This window comes from Bufo bufo, chromosome 6 (genome assembly GCF_905171765.1).
Source record: "Bufo bufo chromosome 6, aBufBuf1.1, whole genome shotgun sequence".
Classification (NCBI taxonomy): domain Eukaryota; kingdom Metazoa; phylum Chordata; class Amphibia; order Anura; family Bufonidae; genus Bufo; species Bufo bufo.
This window is the reverse complement of record NC_053394.1, coordinates 372,636,100-372,656,437: the sequence shown is the minus strand read 5'-3', so window position 1 is coordinate 372,656,437 and position 20,338 is coordinate 372,636,100. Positions and strand designations below refer to the sequence as shown.

The 20,338-nt window shown below is 45.8% G+C and overlaps 2 protein-coding genes across 5 annotated transcripts in view; one reads left to right on the top strand and one right to left on the bottom strand.

Moving 5' to 3' along the window:
- Nucleotides 1–2,822, bottom strand: part of LOC121005904 (transmembrane channel-like protein 8) — a 32,149-nt gene extending 29,327 nt beyond the window's left edge. The window contains exon 1 of one of the 2 annotated variants that reach the window (XM_040438720.1): nucleotides 2,676–2,822. The gene's annotated coding sequence lies outside the window, so the exon portion shown is untranslated. Of the gene's footprint in view, nucleotides 1–2,062; nucleotides 2,286–2,675 lie in introns of those variants that run through there. The other variant, XM_040438722.1, reaches the window with a different exon arrangement.
- Nucleotides 2,823–2,827: 5 nt separating this feature from the next.
- The window catches only part of TMC6 (transmembrane channel like 6), a 56,764-nt gene continuing 39,253 nt past the window's right edge, over nucleotides 2,828–20,338 (top strand). The window contains exons 1-2 of one of the 3 annotated variants that reach the window (XM_040438717.1): nucleotides 2,828–2,960; nucleotides 18,970–19,066. In XM_040438717.1, coding sequence (XP_040294651.1) covers nucleotides 19,020–19,066 — 47 coding nt within the window. In that variant the 5' untranslated portion in view covers nucleotides 2,828–2,960; nucleotides 18,970–19,019. Of the gene's footprint in view, nucleotides 2,961–18,770; nucleotides 18,859–18,969; nucleotides 19,067–20,338 lie in introns of those variants that run through there. The other 2 variants (XM_040438718.1, XM_040438719.1) reach the window with 2 other exon arrangements.

Here is a 20,338-nt window from a genome sequence, read left to right as displayed (position 1 = left end):
ACCAGCGGCGGAGGAGATGGAGCCTGAGCCTTCTGAGGAGGAATTGCCGGCTCCACCTATGGACCCTATGCAGGCTGTGGAGAACTTGATCCACGATAAAGAGCCACTCCACTGGGCCCTCACGCCTTGGTTGAATTTGCTGGTTCCTGCTCCTGTTCCTGTTGGTCTCCCGTCTCAGGAGACCTTACCTCAGAGAGTTCCTGAAGAAGTTCCAGAGGCGGTGAGCTCATGGTAGCCCCTCACGGGAAACCCCTGTTTAACTCTGTTGCAAGCCTGGGTACGGACTCATATTTGTTCCTTGAGCCTCCAAGAACTTTACATCGTTTTATATTGTTCTACTGTTATATTATGGACAATTTGCATTTATGGACTATCCTGGTTTATTGATACGCTGCACCAGGTCAGCGCCCCTGTTCCCTTCCATTATCCTGAGAGAAGAGAACGACGCCCCTTTTCACCATTCCTTCAGTTTAATGTTTGTATTGTTGATGTGATATTTGCCATGTATGCCGGTTCTCATTTTGTCTTTCAGGCTGCAGTATCCAGCCAGGCGGGGCCCCTCCATGTTGCGCCGAGGACGGGCAACGTTATAGCGTGGTGGTATGTAGTGTCCCACTAGGTAAAGGTGGGCACTGCACAAAAGGGGTTAATGTGTTTTTATTACCTGTAATGTTATGTGTATGCATTTCCCTGTGTTAGCTGGGTGTCAGGCCTGTTAGGGTGTAGTTTAGCCTCCCAGACGTTAGAGGGAGCTAGAGAGCCCTAGATATATATAGGAAGGCCCAGACAGGGGTGTGGTAGTTCATTCCAGGGGACTAGAGGAGTTACTTCGTCCACCTGAAGCTCCTGAGGCTAGGATTAGCTCAGTAGAGACACCCCAGTTGCAGGACAGCACCTCCTAGGAGAAACCTGCAGTTACCCTCAAGCCGAGTAAGGACAATACCAGGTCAGATAAGTACCCTGATGGGCAGAGGTTCTATAAAGTAAAGCAAGCGCCAATACTGGAGAAAGGATTTATATACCAAGGATTAAAGCCAGCATTTAGGCATCCGGGCCTTGGGATCCAGCCAGCTAGAATAGCTGAAGGGAATAGAGCAGCATTGTACTGTAAAGCATCAACCGTTGTGCCCTCCAAGTATCTTGCATGATTAATTCCTGCCACTATTTAAAGTCTACCTGCTTGTGAAGTATTGTTCAAGGGACTGCATTATCATCACTATCAACTGTAACTGTATGTACAAAGTTGGACTGTGTTCACCAAGTAAAGCAACGTTTGGTTTATCCACTGAGTACTCAGTTATTCCTCCTATAAATCGGTGTGCCACCGTTACAGGCACTGGCGTCACGAATCCAACAGGGACCTTGCCCCAGGCACTAAAAATACCTGTAACATCCAGGGCACCTCATCCACCATCAGGCCTGGTCCCTATATACAGAGTGTGCCCCAGAGGAACTGTGTCTACCTCTCCTTCACTGCCGCATGCCTACCCAGGGTTCTCCAATACAGTGAGCAACCCTCGATTGCCTATAACCGTGACCTCGCTTCGCTATACCCTGCAGGTCTGGTGTGCTGCACTTGTTCTGTTCTATTCATTATTGGCAGCATGTCCTCGCTTACACAGGGAGACGTGCAACCGATAGTGGGTCATCTTTCATCCCGATGAAGGATGTCCATCAGCCAATAAACGGCTGATCGACTGCTCAATTATACGAGCCAAATCTTGATAATTTGCCTTATTATTTTGCAGTCGAATAGGTGCTTTAGACACTGTTCACATATATTTTCAGATCCTCTGTCAAAAGATCTGTCATGGTATCTGCCACTTTTCATGACAAGAATACCACAGCATGGAGCTCTGTTTTTGCTGTCAAAATGATGACTCCCCTGATGGAGCCCTAACGAAAACCATTATAAGTCAATGGCGTCCATCTATAACCATTTGGATAGGAAAGGGAAGTGAAAGACCAAACACATACAGGTCATACATTGTTATGTAAGTGGGTGTGGACCCACTGTGGCACTGACCGGCTATGCCCTGGAGGGGTGTGACTAAGTAACTACCTGGTTTTCAATAGAGCCTCTGATGGTGAGGATAGGCTTGGGGCCTTAGGGTAGTTACCAGGTACCATTCCAGAGCAGTCCCTAGGTCAGTGGCAGATGACCAGGGGGTTAGAAATACCGATGAAGGCACCGAGGGAAAAGACGTAGTCAGGAAGTCAGGGCAGGCAGCGATCAAGCAAAGTCCGTAGTTGAAGACGGTCATAGGCAGGCGGCAATCAAACAAAATCTGTTAAATCAAGAAGCAGGGTCTGGTACACAGAAAAGCAGAAACTTCCAAACACCTTCACACTAGGAACTAGACTGGTTAGTAACCAAGATTGCTCAGATACAATAGTTAAGCTACCCGCGCTTGTCAGCACAGTGCTCAGCAGCAGGAGGGAATGAAGGAGCCCGGCGCCCCTGTGTGTAAGGCCAGCAACCCAGGCATGGAGCGCTGGGCTAACATACATAATATTACTATCTGCATTGCCTCTAATACACACCTAGCAGTTTAACCACAAATGGAAGCTGCATCCTTGCTGACTACCTCCCTTATCTACACTTTGGTTTTGGTTGAGTATTACTAATGGGTTCTTCATACTATCAGCACGTCGCACACACAAATTGTCCATACCTTGTTATTTCGTCGTCAGAACCTCGCACTCTTGTTTGGTTTCTTGCCTCTGTTGAGCAGAAGATGTGACAGGAAGTCGTGAGGCATAAATATGTGCTCAGGAAACCACATGTACTGCAACGCATCTTCCCTGCCCAGTTTTGTAGTTATCTCTATGAAGCAGTATACCTATGGGCAGCCCACATATATACAGATATAAGGAAGATGCTGACTAGCCCAGATGCTTGAGGGCGCCACAGTCTACCGCCATGTTAGACCTTGACAGTCACAACTGACGGCACAAAGGTAAGAGGAGGTGCTCTAAATACCGGGGTTGTGTACGTTGTAAATATGTACTGCAATCAGAGTTGGCAAGATCAATACGCCAGTCCATACTACATTGTTTTTACTCGGGACAATGATAGTTAAGGAACCTTAAAACGTCTCTGTCACCCGGATATAGCCTGGTAGGGTTGATGATGCTGATGTCTTATGTCTGTTGCTGGTATCGTTGAGGAGAAAAATTAACTTAAAAAATTATGCACATGAACTATTTGAAAACCAGGAGACGGGATTATGCGGTTTCAACATCGCCCCTGGTACTCCATAGTGACGTCCCTCTGCTTTTCATCATGTACCCTGCCTTTAGATTGACAGCGCTTGACCGCACAACATCTTTAATCGTCGGGATGAAGATGTTATGTGCACGCGCCATTCTGGACACACGGGATGTGCTGCCAACATTAAGCAAACTCTATGGGGGCAAACGATCGTACTAACGATTGTTTGTCCCGCATGCAGTTTGAATGGGCCTATGCATAAGGTCCTTGAAATGAGTGCCTATCGACTTATATCGTCGATTGGTCCTGCATCGGGCTCTATAAAAAGTTCTAAACTTTTACATATAATTGAAATCCATTTGCCCAATGTTTTTTTTTATATCATGTGTGTCAGAGGTACAATATAGGGCCATGCAGTTCCTGTAAAGCCTAGGTAGCTAACCAGGCGATCGGATCAGTTTTCTAAACAACTTGTCTTTCACACTAGGTCCGTGAAAGCTGTCCTTCTCCATGAGAACGCCATTGATAGGACGCAACACAGTGAGTTAGCACAAGCGTCTAGTACAGTCTTTTGTGTCATGTGCAAAGGGTGACTGAGGGCAATAAGTGGTCAAAATCCATCTGGCAACAAGTTACTAGTGTATGATGGGATTTACTATGAGGACTCAAAGCGATCAAAGTGACTGAAACGTCCTTCCCTCCTCTGCTCCAATGAATACGTTCTGTCATAAGATGTCAGTATGCTGCAGGTCTGCCATCTCTTTTCTCCTTTTTAGTATATATTGGATGAGCAAAAATATAAGTTGTATCAATAGTCCATAACATTTTCATCTCGTTAAAAAATATCAGCCCAGTTTTACTAATCCTAAAGATGGCGTTTACTAATGTGTCTGCGCCAAATATCTGCCTGACAAGTGGAGCAATCGGGCACATCTAGGGTTTCTACACATGTACCCAACACCCGGAAAACCACTTCACGCGATGGCTTTTGCCCGGCCAAATCCCATCATATTTGCCATGTAGTAGTCAGATGTACACCAGATCTCATTATAGTTAAAGGAGTTGTCCAATCTGCACTCAACCCCGATCTCCACGCATTCACCATGAATGAGTGGAGCATCAGAGCATTTCATGTTCTGATGCTCCCCCCTTGCCCTGCGTTGAATTGCGCAGGTCAAGGGCTGTTTGTTTACATTTGGACACTGCTAGGCCGAGGCTTCTGCCTAGCAGTTTTCCCTGTGATATCACCAGCTATAATGAGCAGGCTTTAGCGCTGCTCTAGCTTGTAAAAATGGATCTCGAGAAAATTCCCTTGGCCAACGTGAGTCAGCGCAGGAGAAGGGGGAGCATTGGAGCGTGAAAAGCTCCAATGCTCCACTCATTCATGGTGAATGAGTGCAGATCGGTTGTGTTCGGGTTCAGCTCTGAACCAGGACAACCCTTTTAATGAGGCTGACAGGCATGTGGTAACATCCGGAACAGCCTGCCTAACGCACACATGTAAGAAACCTAAGAGGGAGCACAAGTGAACACAAGTCACAGTACCCTCTGTCACTAACTACAGCTAGGGGTGGAACCAGTCCACACCTAACCTCCTACAAGGGCTAAGCAAGGATCGTTAACCTTGGCTATACTATCCATACCTGGTTATGCTGGGTGCAATACATAGCAAGACATAACATTACATTACATAACATAAAAAAATTAACAATTTGCAGATACCATCTTGCTCCGGGGTACTGCGCTAGGACTCCAGGACTATTTCAATTAATCTTGGACACTTGTTTGTCCTGGGGTTGGGGAGCCAGGAGCCACAGGAATGCGGCCACTATGGTTATATAATACTTTTAGATAAATTAATATCTACTGGAAGTTTCTATTTTGCCCTTAAGTATTCCCAAATGGGGTCCTATACTTGAAATTAAACTACGGAAGCCTTTAGGCTTAACAGGCATACTGTCCTATAATTAAAGAGGCTGGAAAGGAGAAAAAACTAATCAGATTGAGACAAGTCAATGTGTTATATGTGGACTACAATAATAAGGAGGACATTTTGTGCACCTTTAGGACCTGGAACTCCCAGTTACAAATTAGAGGCCCCAGAGAAGTCCTGTTCACTTACCACTCTGCAGAGGGTATGCACAAGAGAAAAGCTTTTAGTGCTATACTGAACTCCCTTTTGGAAAAGAAAGTTTCAACTTCAACGTGCAGTACCCCAGACCTTGGGATATCTACAATTGTTTTTTTTATTGTATATAGGTATGTATTGTATTGCAATGTTATGTTTTGGGAGTAAGTACCAGTAAGAGATATGGTTGGCAAATGGTTAGCAGGAACAGGGCGGAGTGGGCTAGTCCTGCTACCTGCCAGGAGGGGGAGCTCCTGTGCAGACACAGAGAGCAGAGGATTCACACTGCAGAACTCTTGCTCCAGAGAGAACTGACTAAACCAGCCTCAAGCAAATACATGAGAGACAAGACAGCAGAGTGAACAGCTGAAGGTGAGGGACTACGGCTAAGACACCTATCACCCAAAACTACCACTAGGCCAGTTAAAGCTAAAGTCTAGACCTGATAGTAGACAACCTATACCCACAAGTGCTGAGTTGCAGCCATCTGACCTGCCTCAATATTTCCTTACTGGGGCCATAAATTGCACTTGGAATCTGCTGCTATTGAATGTACCAAAAATTGTATGCTCCATTTAGTAAAAAGACACTGTTATACTCTTACTTCTGGCCTCATTCTTGAAACAACAATTCCACTGCACTGATCCCCAGGGGGAAATGGCCTGAGGGAGTACACTGTGACACAACACTTCATCAGGGCCACTACCACTGTACCAGCTCCTTAGGGGCTCACTGCAAATGTCCTGTTGTATTTCAGATAACACAATAAGATGGGGCAGTTTGTGTATTTTGTGCTTCTGCAAAAGCTGCATTGTTCCTAAGGGTGGGTTCACATTATGTTTTTCCCATCCTTTTAATGTATACAAAAAACGTATACGTTAAATGGATACCTCAGACTGGTGCCATACAGTGGCATCCGTTCACCATAGAGTTCCATTGTAAAAAAAAAAAGTCTACTTTTTTTTTTTTACCAGACTGTGCAGGATACAAGAAAGTGGTGTGTTGAGTTTCTTGTATCCTTTTTTTTTTGTAACATATACATCAAATTGAGGCATAAAACGTGATGTGAACCCACCCTAAAGGAAACTGCTGTCATCAGTGGTCAGACCTCTGCCAATTAGACACATCACCTATTCTGTGGATAGGGGATAAGTTGCTATAATGGGACAACAACCCCTTTAAATATGACCATAAGTGGCTTATAGGAGCAGACTTTTATTATAGATGATGATGGCATATCTTTAAAAGGACTGTATCAGCTATATTTCTATATCACCTATCTGATTGTAGATTTCTTTATTCTACTTTAACAACACAAGCGGCCATCTTGCCAGAGCTGCTGTAAACAGCATTTAGAGATATGTTTTACAGTAGCCACATGGCCATAGTCACAACGGACATTAATAGCCGGTTCAGACCTGAGTGTTTTACAGCGCCTTCATATGCGCTGTAAAATGCTCAACAAGAAGAAACCAATGCCTCCCTATCGGCATGGTTCTCACCTGGGCGTTTTACAGCGCGTACGATCGCGCTGTAAAACGCCCGACGCCCCAAGAAGTTCAGGAGCTTCTTTGGGGCGTAGTGTCGCACGTTCCCGTACATAGACTTCCGGGAACGCGCGACAATGGGCGTTCGCTTCTGTCCGACGCGCGATTGTAAACGCCCGTACAATCGCGCGTACAGAGCGTACGTTCAGTACGCTCAGGTCTGAACCCGCCGTAATAGTTCATTGACATCTATGGGAGAGGTTTCTAGACATGCTCTACTTGTGCAGGGTCACTGAGCAGGGAGGGGGAGAAGGTGAGCTGTGACTTCACCTACTGTGAATGGCGGATTCTTTTATCTATACAATGACAAACCTGTAATGCGCTTTTCTCAGAGGGACTCAAAGCGCAGGGGTAGTTGTGTGGCTGGGCGACTCCCTGGGAAGTCAGTGGCATCCATATAGGCGCTTAACCCCTACGCACACTAGAATCTATTTTGTAGGCGTTACCTGTCATTGTAATCCCACCTGTTATTGAGATGACTGCCGAGAAGTGATCTCTACAGGTCAGGAAGTGGCAACCTCTCATTAGGCTTAGAGGCCATTGCGAAAATAGCAGGGTTTTTGGACTTATTTTTTTACGTAGATAGTGACATGGAATAAAAATAAATAAAAAATCACTCAAAATTCTAAAAACATAAGTCTAAAACAAGACACTATTTTTAAACCGCACAAAACTGCGCTTAAACTGTCGGGCTTAAACATATTTTGCAAAATTGTAAGCACAGTAAGCACAGGACAGCCTCCACCAAGAGGCCACATCTGTGTTTAGTATTGAGCTCAACAGGAGTGATTTCAGTGTCTGTTGGGTTAGGCCCCTTTCACACGAGCGAATTTTCCGCGGGGGGGGGGCAATGCGTGACCTGAACGCATAGCACCCGCACTGAATTCTGACCCATTCATTTCATTGGGTCTGTGTATATGAGCGTTGTTTTTCACACATCAGTTCTGCGTTGCTTGAAAATCGCAGCATGTTCTATATTCTGCATTTTTCATGCAGCCCTGGCTCCATAGAAGTGAATGGGGCTTTAGTGAAAAACGCATTGCATCCGCAAGCAAGTGCAGATTGCTAAGAGATGTTGTTTGTAAACCTTCCGTTTTTTATCACGCGCGTGAAAAATGCATCAAAACTCATTGCATCCACGCAGAAAAAACTGAACAACTGAACGCAATCGCAGACAAAACTGACTGAACTTGCTTGCAAAATGGTGCGAGTTTTACTGAACGCACCCGGAGCCAATCCGTATCATTTATGTGAAAGAGGCCTTAAATGCGTTTCCTCTGGATAGGTCATCATTATTTGATCAACTGTTTGATAGTACCACTGCCTTCTTGCAGCCTTGCCTAGGCCATGTGACGTCATGTTCATCGGTAGGTACCCATCTAAGTGAATAGGGCTGAGCTGCAATACTAAGCGCAGGCGCTATACAGTGTACGGCGCTGTGCTTGGTGAGCTGCAAGGAGGCCGTGGCACTACTGCAAGCGCGTGCCATCTCAAACAGCTGATTGGTGGGGGTCCAGGGAGTCAGACCCCCACTGATCAGATACTGATCACCTAACCAGAGGATCATCAGTTAAAGGGGTTATCCGGGTTCAGAGCTGAACCCAGAAATAAGCTCCCCCTCACTTATTTACCATATATGAATGGAGCCTCTGAGCATTTCATCGCGCAGGACAAGAGCTGTTTGCAAACCTCTCTGAAGCCCGGTACGTCACCGGTAGTAAAGAAAAGGCTCTTGTCCTGCACGATGCAGCACAGGGCAAGAGGGAGCATCGAAGCAAGAAATGCTCCGATGCTTCACTCAGACATGGTAAATGAGTGAAGGGGAGCTTATGTCCGGGTTCAGCTCTGTATTCAACCGTAATGTCGGTGGTCTGTGTCCACTGGTATCTCCCCTCTCCTGGCGAGGACAACGAATACTCACCCCATCTGCTGTTAAATGCTTCAGGCCACTCGTGGCTCTCCCTGCATCCGTCCTTCTGTTGCACACTCCCTTAGGGTCCATTCACACATCCGTGTGTGTTTTGCGGATCCATGGAAACACGGAAATCGGCAATGCTCGTTCCACATTTTGCGGACCGCACATCGCCGGCACTAATAGAATATGCCTATTCTTGTCCGCTATTGCGTTCAAGAATACGATATGTTCTATTTTTTTTCGGGATCGGAATTGCGGACCCGGAAGTGCAGGTCCGCAATTCCGGATCCGGTCCGCAGATCGAAATGAATGGGTCCGCAATTCCATTCCGCAAAATGTGGAACGGAATTGCGGATGTGTGAATGGCGCTTTAGAGTATGCATGCTCTTTCTGGCTCTTGGGCAAAGCCAATGACAGCATTCCCTGGAGTATACAGTCGTGGCCAAAAGTTTTGAGAATTACATAAATATTGGAAATTGGAAAAGTTGCTGCTTAAGTTTTTATAATAGCAATTTGCATATACTCCAGAATGTTATGAAGAGTGATCAGATGAATTGCATAGTCCTTCTTTGCCATGAAAATTAACTTAATCCCAAAAATAACTTTCCACTGCATTTCATTGCTGTCATTAAAGGACCTGCTGAGATCATTTCAGTAATCGTCTTGTTAACTCAGGTGAGAATGTTGACGAGCACAAGGCTGGAGATCATTATGTCAGGCTGATTGGGTTAAAATGGCAGACTTGACATGTTAAAAGGAGGGTGATGCTTGAAATCATTGTTCTTCCATTGTTAACCATGATGACCTGCAAAGAAACGTGTGCAGCCATCATTGCGTTGCATAAAAATGGCTTCACAGGCAAGGATATTGTGGCTACTAAGATTGCACCTCAATCAACAATTTATAGGATCATCAAGAACTTCAAGGAAAGAGGTTCAATTCTTGTTAAGAAAGCTTCAGGGCGTCCAAGAAAGTCCAGCAAGCGCCAGGATCGTCTCCTAAAGAGGATTCAGCTGCGGGATCGGAGTGCCACCAGTGCAGAGCTTGCTCAGGAATGGCAGCAGGCAGGTGTGAGCGCATCTGCACGCACAGTGAGGCGAAGACTTTTGGAAGATGGCCTGGTGTCAAGAAGGGCAGCAAAGAAGCCACTTCTCTCCAGAAAAAACATCAGGGACAGATTGATCTTCTGCAGAAAGTATGGGGATTGGACTGCTGAGGACTGGGGCAAAGTCATATTCTCCGATGAAGCCTCTTTCCGATTGTTTGGGGCATCTGGAAAAAGGCTTGTCCGGAGAAGAAAAGGTGAGCGCTACCATCAGTCCTGTGTCATGCCAACAGTAAAGCATCCTGAGACCATTCATGTGTGGGGTTGCTTCTCATCCGAAGGGAGTGGGCTCACTCACAATTTTGCCCAAAAACACAGCCATGAATAAAGAATGGTACCAAAACACCCTCCAACAGCAACTTCTTCCAACAATCCAACAACAGTTTGGTGAAGAACAATGCATTTTCCAGCACGATGGAGCACCGTGCCATAAGGCAAAAGTGATAACTAAGTGGCTCGGGGACCAAAACGTTGACATTTTGGGTCCATGGCCTGGAAACTCCCCAGATCTTAATCCCATTGAGAACTTGTGGTCAATCCTCAAGAGGCGGGTGGACAAACAAAAACCCACTAATTCTGAAAAACTCCAAGAAGTGATTATGAAAGAATGGGTTGCTATCAGTCAGGAATTGGCCCAGAAGTTGATTGAGAGCATGCCCAGTAGAATTGCAGAGGTCCTGAAAAAGAAGGGCCAACACTGCAAATACTGACTCTTTGCATAAATGTCATGTAATTGTCGATAAAAGCCTTTGAAACGTATGAAGTGCGTGTAATTATATTTCACTACATCACAGAAACAACTGAAACAAAGATCTAAAAGCAGTTTAACAGCAAACTTTGTGAAAACTAATATTTGTGTCATTCTCAAAACTTTTGGCCACGACTGTATATAATGCCTTGCCCTATGGTGAGGTGCCTCAGCAAACGACTGCTTGCTTCTCTAGTCCTGCAAAGGTGCACTATCATATGTTCTGACCTCCCGTGCCTGATCATCATAGTGACCCTGTGCTGCTTGTCCTAGCCTATCAACTTTTTACCGTACTGCACAAGCTCTGCCTGTCCTAACCTTGGCTAGTCCTCTGACCACCTTTTGCCTATGCCAAACACTGGTTTCCATTGACCCTCCGGGGTCAGCAGCCTGTAAACTAAAACTACTCCTAGAACTAGCGGCCAGAAGTCCAGAAGCCCGTACAAGGGTGAAAGAGTGAATACCAGGGGACCACCTTGCCAACTCCCTCAGGAGTAGCCCAAAGCCATTTCCATTCAGAGGGTCCACACCCGCACTGCTACACGTCTCAAATTAATAACGTTTTCATGCAGTTTTTCAGAGAACCTACTCAGATAATTGGACACCTCTTCTTCAATAGTGTGACCCAGGTAAATTACAGTATCGACCCCTAAAGTTTTATGCTAGGATGGTGCTGGATAATATAGGAATAATAGAAATAGCTAGAACACTCCTGTTTTTTTTGTCCCCACATTGTGGGGTGAAATAAAAAATAAAAAACAATTCCACCATTGTTTTTTGGATTTTGTTTTTACAGTGTTCGCTGTGTGCTAAAAATGACATGATGACTATATTCTGCAAGTCTGTACGATCACAGTGATACCAAATTTAAATAGTTTTTATTATGTTTTACTATCTTTTCTTAGGGGCCAAGAAAATGTTGATTTGGGCATTCGGCACTCCAGGTGTTGTGAAACTACATCTCCCATCATGCACACTAGCTTTGATGCTCTCTAAACTGGGAGCATGCTGGGAGTGGTAGTTTCACAACAGCTGGAGTGCTGAAGGTTGCTGATCTTTGATATAGAGCATGACGATCTCTTTCTAACAAAACTAGAACCAGCCCTGTACCTCACACGGATGCAGCGATCTCCTCATTCATTGCTGCCATTGCTCTGCTAGATTTATTTTAGGAGCCCAGAGGGCATGTCTTGTCTCAAGGGGCATGTCCTTTCTGATTTTTCCCTGTAGCTGTCACAGGAGATGCGGCTTTTGGATGGAAGTATGGAGCTGAGCATGTGCACCCACAAAAGAAATAAGGAACATTACAAACAGCAGGTGGCGCTATACAGGCGTATTCAGAATCAGGTGCTGGTTTTACCAATTTAAAATATTATTTGTGGGACAACCCTTTTAATAGTTTTTCAGACATAGCTATTTCAATGATGCTTTTTTTTTATTCAAATGTAAAATTAGCAAAAAGTTTTCGTGTTTTTCCCTTTTTTTAAAACTTTTTTTTATTTTTACTCACCTAAGGAGACTTTAACATGCGATCATTTGATCGCTTATGACATAGACTGTAATAGTATACTATTGCAGTCTATGGATATCACAAGTTCTGTATAGTATGTTAGCCCTGTATATTATGATTTAGGTCATCATACCCCCATATACAGTGTTCTTGAGTGTAGCATTGTCAGGTCCCCTGTAGTCAGGGCCACAATGAGTGTAGTCGGGGGCCAGAATATACCTGTTACTGATAAGGTACGTCATTGCTCTGTATACCTATCGTATATAGAATTCTATAACCAGCACATCCTATAACTTTGTATTTCAATTCTGACGAGTCCCCACGTCATTATTTATCATCAGATGCTCTCTGAGTTACACTGTTGCACACAGCAGCTCTGTGTCTCCTCAACACAGATACGACTATTGTTCATGCTGGAATAAAATATTAGGCGCCAACACGCCTGCATGACCCCCAACAGAATACGAGTCAGCTCTGAAGCTGCCAGTTATTGAAGGGAACAAAATAGATGTTGTGTATAACTTGAGGGGGCTCAGCCAGTTTAAGGAGCACCTGCCAGCAGCATCAACCCTATTGAAGAGGCATATTGTCTGATAGAGTTCATCCTGCTGATTAAAATGATACCTGTCTTGTGAAAATCGGTGGTGGCATTCCTAAGAATAAAAGCTTTTTATTCTTTATGCAAATTAGTTTTTCTGTGCCCTGAGGGGTAGGGCCTAGCCTAGTGTCGGCCACGCCCCTTAGTGCATGAAAACCCTCATTTGCGTGAAAAATAAAAGTCTTTTTTGGGGGGTATGCCATGACCGATTTTCACAAGACAGGTATCATTTGAATCGGCAGAATCAACCCAACCAGGCAATATGTCTAGTTTTTGGGTTGGTCCTGCTGATAGGTGCTCTTTAAAGGAGTTTTCTAGGACTACAATACTGATGAGCTGTTAGCAATGTCGCCTTGCAGTGTTGGGGTTTGAATCTTACTAAAGGGAACATCTGCATGGAGTCTATATTCTCTTCCCCTTTTTGGGTGCTCTGGTTTCATCCCAAATTCCAAAAACATACAGAAAGGCTTATATGGGGACAGGGACTAATATGAGTGATGACACTCTCCGCACAGGGCTGCAGAATATGTAAGTGGTATAAAAAAAATGAATAAAGGAAAAAGAAGTCACCTAAACTATCCTTAGAATGGTGGCGGCCTGACTTGTGGCAACAGGGGTGATGGGAGTTGTACTCTCGGAAAACTTCTTTAATTAAGCCCCTAACCCTTTTAAGATGTCACATGGCTGGCTTGTGGTGCAATAGAAAGCGCTCATGTCATGTACTGTATGGTCAGAATAAAAGAGAAGTCTGATCGCATGCTCAGCGCTGACCCTGAGCTATCTTTAGGGCTGTTCAAAGTACACTATGGGTAAAGCTATGGTTGGGGTGCCTGATCCCCTTTTAAAGTATTGCCTATCTTCAGATCGAGTGCATGCTGGATGATACAGATGCCAAGGCAAACGCGTGACACACAGCGGGTGTCATGAATGGGTCCTATTATTTAAAATATGATACTTGCTGAGCGTCGGATGATTGCCTCTGCAACTGTCCCACCTGCTGTGCAGCAGCGTCTTTCCATTCCCCATGACAAAAAGTCTCCTAGTAGCCCAATCCATAGGGGACGTTCACACGGTAGGGGACGTTCACACGGCAGCTTTTTCAGCGTAAATTTTGGACATGTCCCTTCTCGGGACAGCTGCGGCCCCAATATCCTCAGTGCTACCACCAATTAAGATGCATGGGAGGCAGAAAGGACGTGGCCGCCGACGGGTTTTCGGCAAAATTTCGATGCAGCCATCAGAGCCAAAATTCCACTGAAAAAGCTGCCACGTGAACGTCCCCTTAGGGCTCAAGCACAAGCAAACCACAGACCTGCAAAATACGGATAATCGCCGTGTGCATCCCGCACTTTCCGCGGGCCCTATTGTAGAAATGGACACGGATAGGACATTTCTATAACTTGCGGAACAGCCGCACGGATGTGCAAAGCACATGGATGACATCTGTGTGCTGTCTGCATTTCTTGCGACCCCATAGAAATGAATGGGTCCGCATGTGATCCGCAAAAAAATGCAGATCGGACGGGGACCCAATGTACGGTCATTTGCATGAACCCTTTCTCTATGACAGTTTTTGGATGGCAGCCATGTGGGCCCCCCAGGCTCCTAGACCCTGGTTTCCAACTCTGGTGTGTAGGACAGGCTGCAGTACCAGACACCTATACGTAAAAAAGAGCAGTGCCTGTGTGAACAATGGAGGGGAAATGGCACCTTCATCGTCCTGATAGGAGGCCTTCCAGAAGTCAGACCCCCATGATGAAACATGAGGTCTCTAGTGCAGGCTCTACGAGACTGGCATGGACATCCCATGTCGATAGCTACCGTCTGGTACCAACTAAGCTTTAGCAGACCACTGCCCCGCTAATCCAGCATGGTACTGGTTCTTGAATTTCCATTCTAAAGGGTGACACACATATCAATAATCACCTATCCACAGCATAGGTGATGAATGTCGGGCCGCCAGGGGGTTGGACCACTGGGACCCCAGTCCCCTGTCTGAAGGGAGCGGTGGTGCTCATGTCAGGCCACTTCTATGTGGAGGTCTGTGATAGTCCCATAGGATGAATGCTGTTCATGGTATAACCTCTAGTGAAAACCAGAAGCATTCCATCTCGGGTATATCACTGTAAATCTGGAGCGAAAGACATGCCCGGACGTGGACGGAGGATGTTAGTAAGGGAGCGCAGCTGCCGGCTGATGTCAGAGCTGAGTTCTGGAGCTGCCCGGACGATTCTGTTTTCTTATTGCTTTCAGAAAGGGTCAAAAAGTGTGTACCATGTCCCAAAATGTTCATTTAGAGGTGCAGCTAGTTTTGGCCATCAGGAACCCACCAATGCTCGACAACTTTACAGCCTATGGCTCTGAATAATGGCTTTTTCTGAAATAGGACGTTTATTTTTCTTCTCTTTATGGGATACACTTACATGATGACATCTGGCCTTCCTGATGTAGGAAACCCCAGTAATTGTGTTCTCGCCTAGATCAGGTGAAGCTTCTGTGTGCTGATGCATGAATACATAGCTCCATACATCCACCACGTCCAGTCATGTCATGATTTTACAGGGCCTCAGAGGTGCGGTAAGGGCCTGGACACTTACGGTATATTGTCTCCATCCTACCTGGGAGTTGTAAGGAGACTAGGCTGTGTGCATAAGGACTTAGGGCTCATGCACACGAGCGTGTGTGCCTCGTGCCCATGCTGTGGGCCACAAATTGTGGTCCGCAATGCAGGGGCACTGTCTGTTTGCCCGCCATTTGCGGATGCAGACCCATTTACTTAAATGAGTCTGCGATCCACAAGAAACGGCCTACACCACAAAAGGTAGGATATGTTCTATTTTGGGTTTTTTTGCAGTGTGGAGGCATGGACCAAAATCGCAGGGAAGCGCTCCGTAGTGCATCCAATCTGTGCCTCTGCTCCGTATCTTGAGGATTGTGGACCCATTCAAGACAATGTGTCTGCATCCGGGATACATAGTGCACAGGGCCGATGCCTGTATATTGCAGACCCGCTGTATGCACACCCACGAGTGCATGAGATCCTAATACTAGAAAGTCACAAAAACCTCAACTTCTAGCTGCGCCCACATAGGCCCCGAGCTCGCACAAAGCTATGGTGTAGGAAACATGTCCAGAGTGTCTATGGTGCACAAGTAACGTACAGATCCCAAATACTCTAGAACAGGGATGCTCAGCCTGTGGCCCTCCAGCTGTGGCAAAACTACAACTCCCATCATGCGCTAATAGCTGTAGGCTGTGCAGGCATGCTGGGAATCGTAGTTTTGCAACAGCTGGAGGGCCACAGGTTGAGTATCCCTGCTCTAGAATAATCTATGGACTGCTGCTGGACTTCCATGTGCCTCTGATTATTGCATACAAGTTATTTTTTTTTCACAGATTCAATGAGAAAAAAAAAAAAACTGTAATAAATGCAACTACGTGTCGCCCAACTTCCTGAGCCGGACATTTAATTACCTCGCAACCCCCGATGGCTTGTCTATCTTACAGCAAAGAAAAGATGGTGACAGGTGCCCTTTAAGACGGCCATAGAGGCAAAGATAACAACCCAGATGTTAGGCAACATTCACACCTCCCTATACCCTGTATCTTCTGCTCTCAGGATGGGAAGTTACATGGATGGCTGACCATATGATGCATGCTCCACATTTACACTTTGACTCGGGGTTATGTTACCAGTGAGGGAGAACACATTCAATTATTCTACAATTCCATCGATTTCCATTATTTCCTCCCTATAATTCTTCCTTTAGGTCTCTCAAGACCCATAATGGTATTTTTTTGATGCCATTAACACATTCCTGCAAACTTAATGTTATAATGCAGATGATTGATGACTAAACCCCATCGACCTGTTCCCAAATGTTAGAAGTCCTGTATATTAAAGCGATTTCGTGTCAGGTGGGGATCCGACTCGGGGCACCTCCACTGAGCAGCTGGTGGACGAGGTCATGGCGCTGGTCTGAGCACCGTACATTGTGTAGCGGCTGTTCCAGCCTGAGTGCGGCTCTATTGCACTGCGCTCGCAACGTTATGGGAGTGTCTGTTCATTAGGTGACGTCTTTTGTCTTTCTGGATTCCAGCGTGCTGGAGATTTTGGTGTTTTCACATCACCTCCACAGCGGAAAAATAGCTTAAAGAAAAAGTTAATGGTAAGCCGCACTGTGTGCAAAAAATGACACTAAAAAACTACATGTGAAAGGTAAAAAAAAACCTCCAGAGCCAAATTCACGTGTGTACGGACCCTTATGGCAGATGTCCCCTATAGAGATGTCAAAACACCTGAAAAGATGCCAAAAGCTCCAGCATGCTGCATTTATGAAAAGAAGCAAGAAAGACACAAAAAAAAACACCTAATGAACAAGATGCCAGTATCAAAAAATAATAAATTATTTGTGTCCTGTGTTTCCCATAGAACTGGAGCTGGTGTTTTTACAGTGGTGTTTGCCAAAAATAATGCAAAAGTGCAGCAAATACACCGCTAGAAAACTACATATGAACCCACCCTAAGGCCTTATGGACACGACCATGTCTGTATTGTGGTCCGTAAATCACATATCCGCAAGATAAGGACACCTTCCCATGTGTTACCACATTATTCTCTCTCCCATCAATAGAAATGGCTATTCTCATCCGCAATGCGGACCAGGATAGGACGTGGTCTATGATTAGTGGACGTGGAGATGCAGACAGAACATGTACTGTCGGGAGTTTTTGCAGACCCATAGAAAAGGGTTCCTGTGTGATCTGCCAAAAAATGCCGATTGGACACGGAGGCAAAATACGTCATTTGTATGATGCCTAAAAGTCCTTGGGCTGGGGAACAGGTGAGCCCCCCGGTGGGCCGTAGTCCCTCGCCTCCTATGATACAGTAGACTGATTGCGCTACATACACTGTAGATAGGCAGCATACAGCACCTCAACCAGCCTATGTTCACATAAAAACGGGTAGATTACTTAGAAAACTGCCTGGTTTATTCCTATAGATGCATCAGGTGGCTGAGACGACTTCTAGGTACAGAGGCCTCCAGCCTGCATACTCTTTCTTGAAGTCGCTGCGTGGACCCCATAATCAATCATCTTGGTGCGCAGGAATCAGCATCCTTCGGCACTCCACCTGCTGTAAAACTACAACTCCCAGCATGCAAACATCCTTGGCTATTCTCCCAACTCCCGTAGAAGTGAATGGAGCATTCTGGGAGTTGTAGTTTCAGAACATCTGGCGTGCCGGAGGTTGCCGATTCCTGCAGCTGTCTGCCACTGTGTGAGCAGGTAATATATGCATGTGGACCCCCAGAATTCATTTTATTGGTGGACCCTAGGCACCCCAGTCAGACACTGTGTACGCACATCAATTTCAAAGTGAAAAACACCAGAAACCGCTCATGCGTCTTTTTGAGGGCACCTGCGTTTTATGTGACTTTTTGGATAAGACTTGGCCGTCTGAACTGCGTTTTCCCCCCTATAATGAAAGGGATGCAAAAAACAAAAAAAAAAAACACAACAGCCACCAAGAGCTCCGACATTCTGTGTTATTTTTTAAAAGAAACAAAAAAAAGTCACCTAGCAAACAAAAACACCCAAAGCAAAAATAAAGAAAAAAGAATAGAAAAAACTTCAACAAAAAATGCTGGTGCAAAAAGAAAAACCTGCAAAATACAAGAGTGTTGAAAAACGGCCTGAAAACGTAAGTGTAAAAGCCGCCTGAAGAGTTCCATGACTTCCCCAATGTCTCTTGTGCTCTCAGCTCTCCACATTCCCTCACCCAGCTACATGACCCTCCACACTCTCTGTACCATGTGCCAGTGTCCCTCTGCCCAGCACCTGCTGTGGGCACCAGCAGTCAGCCCCTCTGCTCCACCTGGATACAACACCCTCTATAAATACGTCCGGGCAGGTTGTGGGGGCGGGGCTTCTATAGTGTAACAAAGCCCTGGGGATCTTTCCTCCCCCCTCTTAGATGGGATGGTATTGCTTGCATTCAATGCCTAGAGGGGGTGGATCAAACCAAATAGTAGGGAGGCTGGGTGTGATCGTGGCTGCATTGTATTCAGCTGTCCCACTGTGGAGAGCGGGGTCAGGGCTGCAGATATGTGTCATTCATTCCTGTCTCTTCCTGAGTCCTTTCTCTACAACTTTTCCTGAGTCCTGATTTCCTCAGCCATGTTCTGTGCCTCCTTCCCTTAGGTGTATGCAGCTCCCTGCGGAGGATACCTGTGACCGGGCAGTGTCTCATTATGTCTGTCACCCTTCTGGACATTCCCGAGCTCCCAGAGGACTACAGGTAAGTGACCGTCACTAAAAACCTGATGAGACGGACACCGCTGACGCTTCCTGTACTGTCTCTTTAAGAAAAAATGTGGCAGAATTGCATGTACTTAACAGGCAGTTTTGGTGCATTTTTCCGATTAGTCACTCTTTCCTATACCAGGGCTCGCGTGTAATGCAGCACGAGCAAAGCGCATGCGATTAGACAAATCCGATGTACATTTTGCTTTTTCACTTCCGTGCAGAAATTGACCTGATGTGCGTAATTTGAAATCCGCAGCATGTCAATTGATGCAAAGGGTGGGATCTGCGGTAAAACCACATCAAATCCGCACATAACACGTGGATTTTGTTACGGAAATTTGTGCGGATTTCTGTTTGTAAACCTGCACCTGTGTAGTTGGAGTACATCTCCACGTGGATTCCAGGGCAGAAAAACCGCCGCGTAGTACAGTACCAGCAAAGGGTATGAGATTACACACATCCACGGTAAACTCTGCGCATTTCTTCAGTGCCGAAATAGATCTGCCGTGCGGAATTCCAAATCTGCAGCATGTCAACTATGTTCACGGTTTTAGCTGCGGATTTCACCTTTTTCCAATGAAGGGTGAGATCTGCAGCCAAACCGCATCAAATCCGTACTAAAAACCGCTGTTAAAAAATTGCACTTATGGTACAGAAATCCACACAATGTGCAGATCTTATGTGCGTTCACCAGGAATCGCGTGCAGACGGCCTTAGGGCTCATTCACGCGAGCGAGTTTCATGCAAGTCAATGGGGGGGGGTCAATTATTATGACCCACTAGGACAGAAACTGGCGTAAAAAAAAGACGTAAAACCACGGTGTGACTTTTTGAACGCCAATGCACCTAAATTTAGGTGCATGTGGCGCTAGTATGTTGCCTTCACCACTTCCTGAAATGGGGTGTGAAGGGACAAGGGCGCGGTGTGGATGGCGCCCTCGGCCCCAGCACATTCATTATGGTTTAGGCCAGTTTACTAGCATTACGACAGCTGGGAGGTTGAGTAGATTTCAGTCTAGGCGCACGGACTGCTGGAGGATGCACCTCGTCATAAATTAAAGGGCATCTGTCAGCAGTTTTGTACCTATGACACTGGCTGACCTGTTACATGTGCGCTTGGCAGCTGAAGGCATCTGTGTTGGTCCCATGTTCATATGTGCCCGCATTGTTGAGAAAATATGTTTTAATATATGAAAATGAGCCTCTAAGAGCAATGAGGGCGTTGCCGTTACATCTAGAGGCTCTGCACTCTCTGCAACTGTTG